The sequence below is a fragment of the Ipomoea nil genome, unplaced genomic scaffold (genome assembly GCF_001879475.1).
Source record: "Ipomoea nil cultivar Tokyo-kokei standard unplaced genomic scaffold, Asagao_1.1 scaffold1407, whole genome shotgun sequence".
NCBI classification, from domain to species: Eukaryota; Viridiplantae; Streptophyta; class Magnoliopsida; order Solanales; family Convolvulaceae; genus Ipomoea; species Ipomoea nil.
The window spans coordinates 3,172,661-3,185,123 of NW_017617835.1; the positions used below are offsets into that span (position 1 = coordinate 3,172,661).

Here is a 12,463-nt window from a genome sequence, read left to right on the forward strand (position 1 = left end):
GGATTTTACGCAGTTTTTGTTAAACTGTAATTATCATCCTAGCTTGTAAGTTGTAATTAAATACTTTTAAAAAAAAAAAAAAACTGTAATTAAATAGTTCTATTTAATGATGTTTTTCTCTTTCGGTCGCAAATTATAGAAAGTGTCAAATCTGCAGTCTAGATCTAGAGTTATCCATAGTTCCATACCAATTGTTTTTTTTTTTTTTTTTTGAAAACTCCATACCAATTGTTTAATCTAGTTTTTGTTTTTAGGTGGGTTGGATTGTGACTTAGCATATCCCCCCAACCTTTTGTTGGCTTGCAAGTGGCAAAGCTCTAATATCCAATTCAAACTCTGTATTTTTAAATACTCATAATTCTTTACAAATAGTATCTGTTACAATTTCAATCTAAAAAATTTAAGCTTCTATCATTGGAATTCGAATGTATGACCACCCGTTTAGAATGATAATCGGAATGCCATCATACTATAAAATAGTTGGCTCAAAAGATGTATTTTATTTCAATTATAAGTTTAAAATAATAGTTGAATTACACATTTATATATATATATATATATATATATATATATATATATATATATATATATATATATATATATATATATATAGATATAGATACGTGTGTGCTCAGATGCGGAAATCTGTGTGCACGCACAACACTATAAAATTCAAAGAAGTGCCTATGTCACTATTAGCCTGTAGGGTTAGTAAATATATACATGCGTGCACATTGGTGTTAAAATGTGTGCGTGGTTAGCTAAATAAATTTCAACCATGGACATTAACTAAATCAATTTTACATAAGTGACTATTGGACGATTAACTTGTAGGCTTAGTTTATAAACACATGTGTGCACAATTGTGTTAACTGGGTGCATGGATAAAAATTAGATAAATTTCACAAAAGCGACTAGCTCAATATTGTCCTATACGCTTAGTTTTTAAATACATGAGTGCTCATTGGCTTTAATTATGTGCGCACACAACTAAATAAATTTCATCCATCGGTAAAAACTAAATAAATTTCACTAGCGTGAGTAGTTCACTATTAGCTTATAGGCTTAGTAATTACAAACGGGTGTGCACATTGGCGTCAAACAGTGTGCATAGCTCAACTAAATAAATGCCAACCATGGATAAAATTAAAAACAGACTAGTTCAATATTATCGTATGCGCTAATTTTTTAAATACGTGGGTGTACATTGACGTTAAATAGTATGCGTGCACAACTAAATACATTTCAACCATGGTAAAAACTAAATAAATTTCACAATATTGAGTACTTTAGTATTAGCTTATAGGCTTAGTAATAAAAAACGTGTGCACAATGTTGATAAACTGTGTGCATAACTCAACAAACTAACTACCAATGATGGGTAAAATTCAACTCCTTTCTGTATTCAACTTCAATTCCTTAATTATAGCATTAATATACAAAATAGAATTCATTATTCAAATCCTGTCAGTATTCAACTTCCTTAATTATAGAATTAATATACAAAATAGAATTCGTTCCTTATTTACATTGTGGGTGCATTCACATTATTGCCCTTCATTTAAGTAATTAACAATCCGTGTGTCAGAATTAAGACTCCATCTAATCCATTCATCTTATCACATCCTATGGCTAGATGTTATCTACACGTTTGTATTTTAAGGGGGTTTGCATGTGAATGCAACCCTATATATATATATATATATATAGTGAAAGGTTCCCGTGGGGTTGTGCGAATGATTAATGTGCGTGAGATTTGTACTCAATGTGCGTGAGTGTTGTACTTAATGTGCCTGAGATTTGTACTTAATGTGTGTGAATGTGTAAAATGCAGCAGAAAATATGGATGTCAGCTTCTTCTCCATCCCCAGTAGCCATTGCCCCCTCCCTGATGATGATGATGCGGAGGCGGCTATGGTGGTTAAGAATTATGGGAATAATACAACAGAAATTCACACTTAGTTGGTGTGCAAATTTTGCTGTGCGTGCGTCATCTATATAAACATTCAACTGCACTGAAGGTATCTGATAATCCAGAATCCATGGCCAAATTGAAGGAAGAAGTAACAAGAAGCTTGGGCGTTAATGTGCCTGAGTTTTTTGTTATGCTTCCTTCTGAGCTCGTAATTCTGAACTACTCACGCACATTTAGTCCAATACTCAGGCACATTAAGTACAAAACTCACGCATATTAATATGACGCACATTAAGTGCAAATCTCAGGCACATTAAGTACAAATTTCACGCACATTTAAGTATAAATCTCACGCACATTAATCTACCTCACATCCGCACGGGAAGCCACAAATGCACCTGATCCCTCCTATATATATATATATATATATATATATATATATATATATAACATATATTTTAGTGTATATATGTCTTGTGTTGTACGGCGTAATTTCTTTGTATTATGTTAAAAATTTTGTATCATAAGTATATGAATTTTGTACTTTATTATTTTGATTTAGGTTCATAATGCTATGTAAATCTGGTCAATAATATAAACTGCATATATACGGCACGTCGGTACATATGTCTGGACTTAACGAGTGGCACGTTTATACGTTACGTATGATCCACGTATTCATCCATCACCCTAAAGGGCTAAAGGGACACATTTATGCAAAATTTTAAGTAGTGGTCTACATTTCTTTTTCTTTTTCTTTTTAAATAATCACATAAATTATACTCCGTAAAAATTACCCTCCACTTTTAATTTATGTGTTTGATTTAGTTTGCGGAATTCTTTATAATATAGTATATGGGTTCAACCATATTCAATCTTATAACCATCTATTTGAAATGATAACAGATGTATCATCACACTATTAGTAATTTATAATTTTTTGTCATATTTAGTTTAATATATAATTACAATTTACTTTAAAAGTACTAACATAAAATGTTGATTTTAGAAATGAACAAAAAAAGTATTTTTAAAAAGTAAAGAAGAAATAATTTGTTTGATCAATAAATAATAAATTAAACCTGACAAGTAAAAGGGAATAAGAGTAAAAAAAAAAACCCAATAAGGAGTAAATGATGCATTTAGAATATTGCAAATTCATCTTTCAGTTGGAGCAGTTTGTGTGAGACTCAAGACAACATTTGAAGAAATACGTACAAGATGGAGAGTTGGAGATGGCAGACAAATATCCATGATGGATATATTACGACCGGAGCAAGACCCGGAGTCCTGACCCGTGGGCCTCGGCCGGACCTCGGCCCATAGGACCTCTTCTCATGGGACCTCGGCCTGAACAGGGTGCCGACCCAGGGGAGGTCGGCGGAGCAAGGTGCCGACCCGGGGGAGGTCGGCGGAGCAAGGTGTCGACCCTGGGGGGAGGGGGGTCAGCTAGGGAGAGGTCGGCCATTGACAAGCCGACCTGGAACCGGTCAAGAGGACGCGGTCAACGCGGATCTAACCACCCCCCACCTTAGGGGGTGGCGGTTAGGGGTGGGGGTTGTATAAAAACCTCTCACCTTGTCTCTTTAGGACTTCTAACATTCATTCTACACACTTTGTCCTAAAATACTATTGTAATAGCTAATTCTACGGCATTTAAATATACGGTCTCACGGCCTTTACGACATCATTCTATATTATTTATTTATTATTCGTATCACGTTCTTATTCGAATTTATTGATTCGGGTCCACCCCGGGTTAATTAAATCCATCAATCCATATGGAAAGATATGTGACTTTCTCACCAAACAAATCCTATGGTGGAAAATGGAAACCAATTATGGGATCATTTGTACACTTCATTTATGTTTATTTTTCTGTTATATTTTTCAATACATTATGTTATAATGAGTTGTACTATACAATGTTTTGGACAAGCATACACTTACGGACCGTTATACTTTTCATTATATTTTTCACTATTGCATTCACCATATATTTTCTTATTTTCTTCTTCTTTTTCAATAATAATAATAATAATAATAATAATAATAATAATAATAATAATATATACACATTATATATTGGAGTTATATCTTAATCATTTCTTAAAATAAAAAATTAAATTTATAAAAATATTTTACATTATTATTATTATTTACAATAATATAAATATCTAAAATCTAAATAAATTTACAATTTTAATATAAAATACTAATATTGAGCACCTATTTTTTTGCATCGCGCATAAAAAATACTAGTAAATCAAATAAGTTCTGAAAAAATCAATTCTACATTTGTACTTTCAAACTAAGTTGCATACTCGGTACTAGTTATTGAACTTTCTTTTTTAAAAAAAAAAAAAATACAATTATAATATTTTTACCTGTAAATTACTTGCTATTACAGGTAATGTTGGTGTTGATGTGACTTTCAAGTTTTTTTTTTTTTTTTTTTTTTTTTTTTTTTTTTTTTTTTGTATACATGGATAATGCATAGACTATTTTAAATTTAAAAAAAAAACATTTTTTTAACAGTAAAAATATATATTGAGAGAGATGAAACATGCTTAGGTTGGGCCTAGTCTTTGAACAAAGATTGATCCCATATCTAAACGGCCCATATGATTACCTTGAATTCCACTCGGCCCAAACTGGAATCTTACCAATGGTCCACATGTGGACCATATTTTGTATATACTATAAAATAATATATATTTAATACACTAATAATGTATTTTTAGTATATTAAAAATGTACTTTGTTTTCAGAATAAGTATATTATTTAAATACTAAATATATATTATTTTATATAATATACATTCAGTACACAAATAATATATTTTTAGTATATTAAAAATATACTTTCTTTTATGGTCCATACAACCTTACGTGGACTATAGACCCTTAGACTTGATGAGTTGATTTGAAAGTTGAAACTCATTATTAAACAATGGGGTACAGTTTTTCCCATATTAGATCAATTTCATCATATCACCTTATGATGAAGCGATATAGAATTTAGTTCAAAAAACAGTTCCATTATGAAATTCAATATATACATATATTTAAGCAAATTAATAATAAAAGAGGGGCTAGAAGTTGAGAAGTAAAAGCTAGCTAGGGAGGGCATAAATAAAAATAGAGCCAAAATAATTGCATGCAGAAGAGAAACAAAAGTTGGCCTGGCAAATTGAGAGGCATCACGTCGAGTTGAGAGGAGAATTGAAAGAGAGTACGTGTGACCAAAAAATAATTGAGATGGGATATGATGGGAATGCTTCCAACGAATAAATAATTAAACATTATCGTGGGCGTGCAATTATAGAAGGGCGTTTTGTGGGAGAAGGCGATCAACTTATTGACAGTCATCAATTATTAGTATTTGACTTAACTTCTCAGAATTTAATCGAATGTTTGTCGAGGTTAGATGAAATCCTAATTGACCTGCAATTACATGTCACCACACATGTTAGTAGGTTTAATTGCTTCAGTTCAAAATAATATGTTTGTAAGTTTAATTACAACTTCTAAAAATTTAAAAGTCTAATTGACTTTTTGAGTGAAGTTTAAGGGCTTATTTAACCCTTTTTTCTAATACTTTTAATGTAATTTTTAAATATACAAATTTTATATACTAATATATATTAAGCTTAATATTATGAAAAATTTAACTCAACATAACTTCAGTCAAATCATCTTGTTAACTGAATCAGACACATAAAATGAAGTAAAGGGTACATATTTATACTCTATGTATTTAGGCCAAAACGATGTGTTGGTGGTGAAATAATGTATGTTTGGATGATATGTATAATGTACTTAGTCTAAAACTATATATATATATATATATATATATATATATATATATATATATATATATAAAGTATACGGTATCGCTTGAATCGGGTACAAATCTAAAATTTTATATAAGGTTAAGATTTTAAATTTGTCCCTACAATACCAATATATATAAACTCAAAGTCTTCTCTAAATTATATTCCGTATATATAAAATATAGACATGGACTCGCATACAATAAGATTTACATGCCCATCGCGTATAGTAAAAATTATTTAATTAATATTTAACATAATGAATTTGGTATACATGAATGTGTGGTGGTTGTTCTTTGCACCTAATACATACGTTAGTGTGTAACGTGCATGTAGGCACGACACACTACACATGTTACAATTAATACGGAGTACTTGATAATTACATTTTCCTTTTACATCTTTTGGAGGGGAAATCTTAAGATTTACACTGGAAATTCTAATCGCCAAAGGGACGGGAGCATATATATATATATATATATATATATATATATATATATATATATATATCGTTGACAGAAGTCTTGTTGGTCTTCATGTAAAAAAACTTCGACCGAAACTGATGAGGAAGCTAAATTCAGGCATGTGTTTAGGGCCTACACGAATGATTTGGCAAGAGCATCCGTTGTCTTAGCTTGTTATGCTTCCGGTAAATGTCTTTTATTTGATTATTATATTTAGTTTTAACTTTTTTTTTGTTTTTTTTTTTAATCGAGTTAAGGGAAAATAAAAAATAAAAAACACACGAACATTCAAAATATGCACCTTTCCTGGACATGAAACCCCATCCGATAAGCCTTTGAAGATTTAGGGACTTGTAAGCTGGTTAAGGCATATCTATAATTTATCTCTTTCACTAGTCTTTAGACTCTTAATTTTTGGAGTTTAAACTTATGAAACATAATATATGACATTACTCAATAGATGTCTTAACTATAATTAATGAGATTTAAAAAGTTTTGATGAACTGTCGGATATATTGTTAAGCATTGAATTGCCGATAATAATAACTTCAAGCACGATTTTTTTTTTTTTTTTTTTTTTGAAGATAGAAAAGGCATATTATTATTTGCTCAAAAGGGAGCTTCAAGCACGATTTGTTGGTTCTTTATTTGCATTTAATCATAGATTATTATGAATAGATAAATCATTAAAATTAAATATGCTAAAAGCAAGTATCAGAACGTAGTTTAAATAGAATATAAAACAAAAATATAAAAGTTGGACCATTTTATTAGTTAATCAACTTCCAATGCCATGAAAATTGTGATAATTAATGTTGCATAATATATAATATTGTAATTATATTTTAAATACCTTTAATTTACAACTAAAAAAATAACAAAATTTTGAAACATGAGAGTTTAGATTAACTGAAAGTCCGGAAATATTACATTTTTCAAAAAATACGCATAATATTTTGTTTTTTTGGTGATGAAAGAAATTTTCAATCACTCCATGATAAGGTATACATAATAAATTCTACCCATGTATAATAGTTACCGTTTTTTAGATAATTTTCAACAACATAGTTTAAATTGAGAATAAATTATCAGTTATATCATTTCACTTTTATATATAATCTTCAATATGTTCCTTCATAAGATCAAGTTTCAATTGAATGGTATATAAAGATGGGATTCATAATAATAGCAAGACTGAATTGAGTTTGAAGTTTTGTCCCCACTCTCTAATAAGCCTATTTGAGATTGAAACTTTCACATCCAAATATCAAACTTAGTGTGAATGAGAGTGTAAAAATGGGACCAACTGAGCTGCCTATGTAGACTTTAAATTAAAACATATAAAACAAGGTGTGAAATATATGTTGACTTCACACTTTCTCTTTCAATTCGTATCTTCACATCGTTTTTTCGTTTACGTGGATGAGACTTCTCCCTTCAAAACTCACATTAGAGATGCCTTAATAATGGAGAACGGATATACGAGTTTCATTATGAAACGATAACAGTTACTTTGACCGTTAAATTATGATCAATTTATTACATGATATTTTTGAATTAAAATAAATGATATAAAAGTGTGAAAATCGAAAATAACTTTACAATTCTAATTACTCGATCAATTTGGTTGGATTCTCAATATACTTGAATCTCTATTTTTATTTTTATTTTTTTGAAAACAATCTCTAATCTTATGACTTGTCAATCTTAGCAAGTCATCAATTATATAATTGCCATTTGGATAAGAACTAAATGAAGAAAAAGAAAACCCGGCGCAAAACGCGAAGTATACAAAAATGGGAGGTCGAATATGCAAATTAATAAAATATAGAAAAAGATAAAAAGAATACTTGAGTTTTAAACTTCGAACTCTTCTCCAGAGAGAGAGAGAGAGAGAGAGAGAGAGAGAGAGAGAGAGTTATTGGAAGCAAGGAAGGCTGGCTTCGAACTCCGCTTACTCTACTTGTAAGAAAATTCATTCCCGTTCTTCATCTTCTTCTTCCAATTCTCTACCATCTTCATCGACACGTTTTTTAAACGAAATTTACGTTGGTACATATAATAATAATTCATATATGACGATGATGATCAGAAGCGGGAGGACTGTCGTTTTTGCATAGATGATAAAACCGAGAATTAACTCACGTTTCGTTTATTGTTTATTAGAAAACGTAATCTTGTTCCGCAAGAAAAGCATCAAATTAAACTCCCGTTTTTCCTTGATTTTGTAGCAGTTTTGGATCATCTGAAATGCGTTATTGCTAATATGTGTGATTTTGGGCGGTGTTGATGATTGGAAAGTTGTGTTGTTTTGCAGGGTTTAGAGGGGAAGGATGTTGTCGAAATCGGAATCTCGGAGGAAAATTGGTGAAAATTCAGGGCATGGGAAGCTATTAAGTGATATTGAATCGCTTAGTAAAGCCCTGCATTTGGACAGAACCACGCCGAGGAGTTTAATGTCAACAGTAAGCAGTCGTTCAAAGGCTGTTGGGAAATCAAATTCTGCAGAAACAAAATCGAAAGTTGTGAGGAAGGATTTGGCAGAAGAGAAGGAGAGTAAGAAGTCTGGTTGGGGTTGGAAGGGGTTGAAGGCCTTATCTCATGTACCAAACCGGAGGTTCAACTGTTGTTTCACCCTGCAAGTCCACTGTGTTGAAGGGCTGCCTCCATTGTTTGATGATCTTAGTCTGATTGTGCATTGGAGAAGGCGGGATGCGGAGTTGAGTACTAAATCAGTGACAGTTGTTGAAGGGGTAGCTGAGTTTGAACAAGAGTTGAAGCATTCATGTTCTGTGTATGGCAGTGGGAATGGACCATACCATTCTGCAAAGTATGAGGCCAAGCATTTCTTGTTGTATGTATCGATATATGGTGTTCCCGAGCTTGATTTGGGGAAGCATAGGGTGGATCTTACCAGGTTGCTTCCTCTTGCATTGGAGGAATTGGAGGGTGAGAAGAGCTCTGGTAAGTGGACAACCACTTATAGGCTATCAGGGAAGGCTAAGGGTGCTTCATTGAATGTCAGTTTTGGGTATGATGTTCTTCAGGACAATCCTATAGGGCTTCCTAGCAAGAAGAATGTGATTGAGGGGCAGAATAGGGGAAGTGCAGTGAGGCGGTTAGGACAGTACGAGCAGGCCATAGTGAGGCATGCAGGAAGCCTTCCTTCAAAGTCATCTGTTTCGAAGCGAAGCCTTGCTGCAAGGTTTGCTGCTGAGTCAAGTTTGGCTTTGAAATCCATAAAAGATGTTCACGAGGCTTCACCAGTGCCAAGGTTGGAATTTTCTGAATCAGTTAATGTGCTCTACCAAAAACTTGAGGAAGAGAAGTTGGGCGTGCCTACTGGTCCTAATATCTCTGATAATGTTGAAAGTTCAAAACCAGATTCAAACTTGCCATCCGAGGTTGGAATGGGAAATGCTGCAGATGAGTGTGAAATTGTTGAGTTTTCTGTCATAGAGAAAGGCATAGAACTGTCTTCAAAGGAACAGGAGAAAACAGGTGTTGATGCCATCGGGAATTCTCATGATTCTGTAGAGGGTTGTATTGTACCTGTCAATGCGTTTGGCATACCCCCCAACTCAGAGTTGCAGGTTCAATCCATGACCAGGGAAATTGGTGGTAACAAAGAGGATGATCAGGTAAATGACTTTGACTTTAAGGAGAAAGATGACTCCACCAAAGAATCAATCATGAAAGAATTGGATTCTGTGTTGGAGGTTGTCTCAAATCTGGCAAATGAAGGATTAGATTATCCAGATGATGAAAGAGAAGTTATAAATGAAGATAGTTGTGTGAGTACTAAGGAAAGTTATACAAAGGTTAGGAAAGGGAATTCCCTAGGTCCGGATGATGCATATGGGGCTGGTGACTTTTTGGATATGCTTGGGATAGAACATAGTCCATTTGGCTTGAGTTCTGAAAGTGAGCCCGATTCACCAAGAGAGCGCCTATTGAGGCAGTTCGAGAAGGATGCTTTGGTCAATGGTCATTCCTTGTTGAACTTTGATACGGACACAGATCCCTGCTTAAGTGTTTGTGATGCTTTAAATGATCCAGATTGCAGTAACAGTTCCAAGGACTTTGATTACACATCTGTGACCGAGTCTTCTAAGATGATTCCCGGGATAAAAATAGAAGACACCAGGAATAAAACAACTGCCTCTATGTTGGAGGACTTGGAAACAGAGGTTCTGATGCAGGAACTGGGCTTGAATGAAAGGGCATTTCATTATTCTCCTAGCTCGAGCAGGTTTGGCAGCCCAATTGATTTGCCTCCTGAGGATCTCGATCACTTACCACCTCCTCTTGGAGAAGGATTAGGCTCCCTTGTTCAGACCAAAAATGGAGGCTTCTTGCGCTCAATGAATCCTGCACTTTTCCAGAATGCAAAAAGTGGTGGGAAATTGATTTTGCAGGTTTCTAGTCCAGTAGTTGTGCCGGCAGAAATGGGATCTGGTGTCATGGATATATTGCAGCATTTAGCTTCTATTGGCATTGAAAAGTTTTCTATGCAAGCCAACAAGTTAATGCCATTGGAAGATATAACGGGGAAGACAATGCAACAAATTGCATGGGAAGCTGTACCCTCCTTGGAGGGACCTGAGAGGTTTGTGGTGCTTTAACTTCTCCTGCAAATGCAAAAATATTTGCTTCTATTCATATTGTTCTGAAATTAACTTCTGCTGTTGCAGGCACGGTAAGTTGCCCCGAGAATTTGAGGTTGTAGAAAACATGTCAGGTTTTCCAGATACGCTTCAAGGCAAGTCACGTGGACTCAAGCCTAGTAAGCTTGAGTCTAGTTCCACTGGCACTCGACGTGATTCAGAATATGTATCCTTAGAAGATCTTGCCCCTTTGGCAATGGATAAAATTGAATCTCTTTCAATTGAGGGGTTGAGAATACAATCAGGCATGTCAGACGAGGACACGCCTTCAAACATAAGTCCACAATCGGTCGGTGAATCTTCAGCCTCTGAAGGAAAGACAGTAATTTTTGGTGGATCCAAGGGCCTGGAAGGAACTGGTGGGTTACAGCTGATGAACATTAAAGACAATGGTGATGAAGTTGATGGGTTGATGGGACTGTGTCTATCACTTGACGAATGGATGAAGCTAGATTCTGGCGAAATTGATTATGAAGATGGGATTAGTGAACGAACATGTAAACTACTTTCTGCACACCATGCCAAGCGCGCAGACTTGAGTAAAGGAAGATCACGGTGTGGTTTGTTGAGCAACAACTTCACGGTTGCATTGATGGTGCAGCTTCATGATCCTTTAAGGAACTTCGAGCCAGTCGGTGCACCAATGCTCAGTCTGGTTCAGGTAGAGAGAGTATTCATTCCCCCCAAACCAAAGATGTATAGCTCAGTTTTTGAAGTAAGATGCAACAGTGAAGAAGATGATGATTCTGAACCTGCTAAAAAGGATGAAATAATGGAAGAGCCAAAGGTGGAGAAGATAGCAGAGGAGGAATTAATCTCTCAGTACAAAATCACTGAAGTCCATGTTGCAGGCTTGAAGACTGACCAAGGCAGGAAGAAACTATGGGGCTCCAAAACTCAGCAGCAGACTGGTTCCCGTTGGCTGCTTGCCAACGGAATGGGGAAGAAGAACAAACACCCGCTTATGAAGTCGAAAGGCAGCAATAATTCTTCATTGCCAGCTTCCTCAACACCAGACACAACCACAGTGCAGCCCGGTGAAACTCTTTGGAGCATCTCCTCCCGCGTTCATGGAACAGGAGCTAAATGGAAAGAGCTGGCCGCATTAAATCCTCATATTCGGAACCCAAATGTCATCTTCCCAAATGAAACCGTCAAATTGAGGTAGCACAGCACAGGTCTGATCATTTTTTCATGAATAAACTTTGTCTGCAATGCCTCTTCCAAGCTGTATGGAATGTCCAATAATAGGTGAGAGTGAAAGTTCTATGGCTTTCAAGTTCAACAATATAATGTTGAGGTGTTATGCATGGTGCCTATGGGGCAAACTAATACCACCATAAGTGCAGGCAGGATCAGATAGAGAGTATTGTGTCGCTAGTCTAGACTCTAGAGAGAATTTGTTGGTTTTTACGTTGTGAATAATAGAATGGTGAATGGTGATTGCATTGTGCACATCATGTAGAACTAGTTCCCGTTATCATTTTAACATGGATGAATATTTGTCTTCAACCGATCAGTACCCGGGGGGCTTATCTTTTTACTTTGTTGTGGCACTAAATCTACTCAGGAAGCATTATA

General features: G+C 34.5%; 1 protein-coding gene across 4 annotated transcripts; it reads left to right on the top strand.

Moving 5' to 3' along the window:
- The first annotated feature begins 8,076 nt into the window (after window positions 1-8,076).
- Window positions 8,077-12,170, top strand: LOC109186431 (protein PLASTID MOVEMENT IMPAIRED 1-RELATED 1-like). 4 transcript variants are annotated; one of them, XM_019336405.1, is made up of 3 exons: window positions 8,077-8,180; window positions 8,533-10,824; window positions 10,910-12,170. In XM_019336405.1, exons 2-3 carry the CDS (start codon window positions 8,549-8,551, stop codon window positions 12,048-12,050), a joined length of 3,417 nt encoding a protein of 1,138 aa, XP_019191950.1. In that variant the 5' UTR covers window positions 8,077-8,180; window positions 8,533-8,548; the 3' UTR covers window positions 12,051-12,170. The 4 variants fall into 4 exon arrangements, with proteins under 4 accessions (XP_019191950.1, XP_019191948.1, XP_019191949.1 ...); XM_019336403.1 differs by having other exon boundaries at window positions 8,087-8,180; window positions 8,447-10,824; XM_019336404.1 differs by having other exon boundaries at window positions 8,088-8,180; window positions 8,450-10,824.
- The last annotated feature ends 293 nt before the right edge of the window (window positions 12,171-12,463 follow it).

Excerpts from the sequence above, each read along its gene's own strand:
- LOC109186431 (XM_019336405.1), top strand. The coding sequence starts at position 8,549 with ATGTTGTCGAAATCGGAATCTCGGAGGAAAATTGGTGAAAATTCAGGG. Across the intron at positions 10,825-10,909 it reads TCCTTGGAGGGACCTGAGAG|GCACGGTAAGTTGCCCCGAG; the intron begins GTTTGTGGTGCT and ends CTGCTGTTGCAG.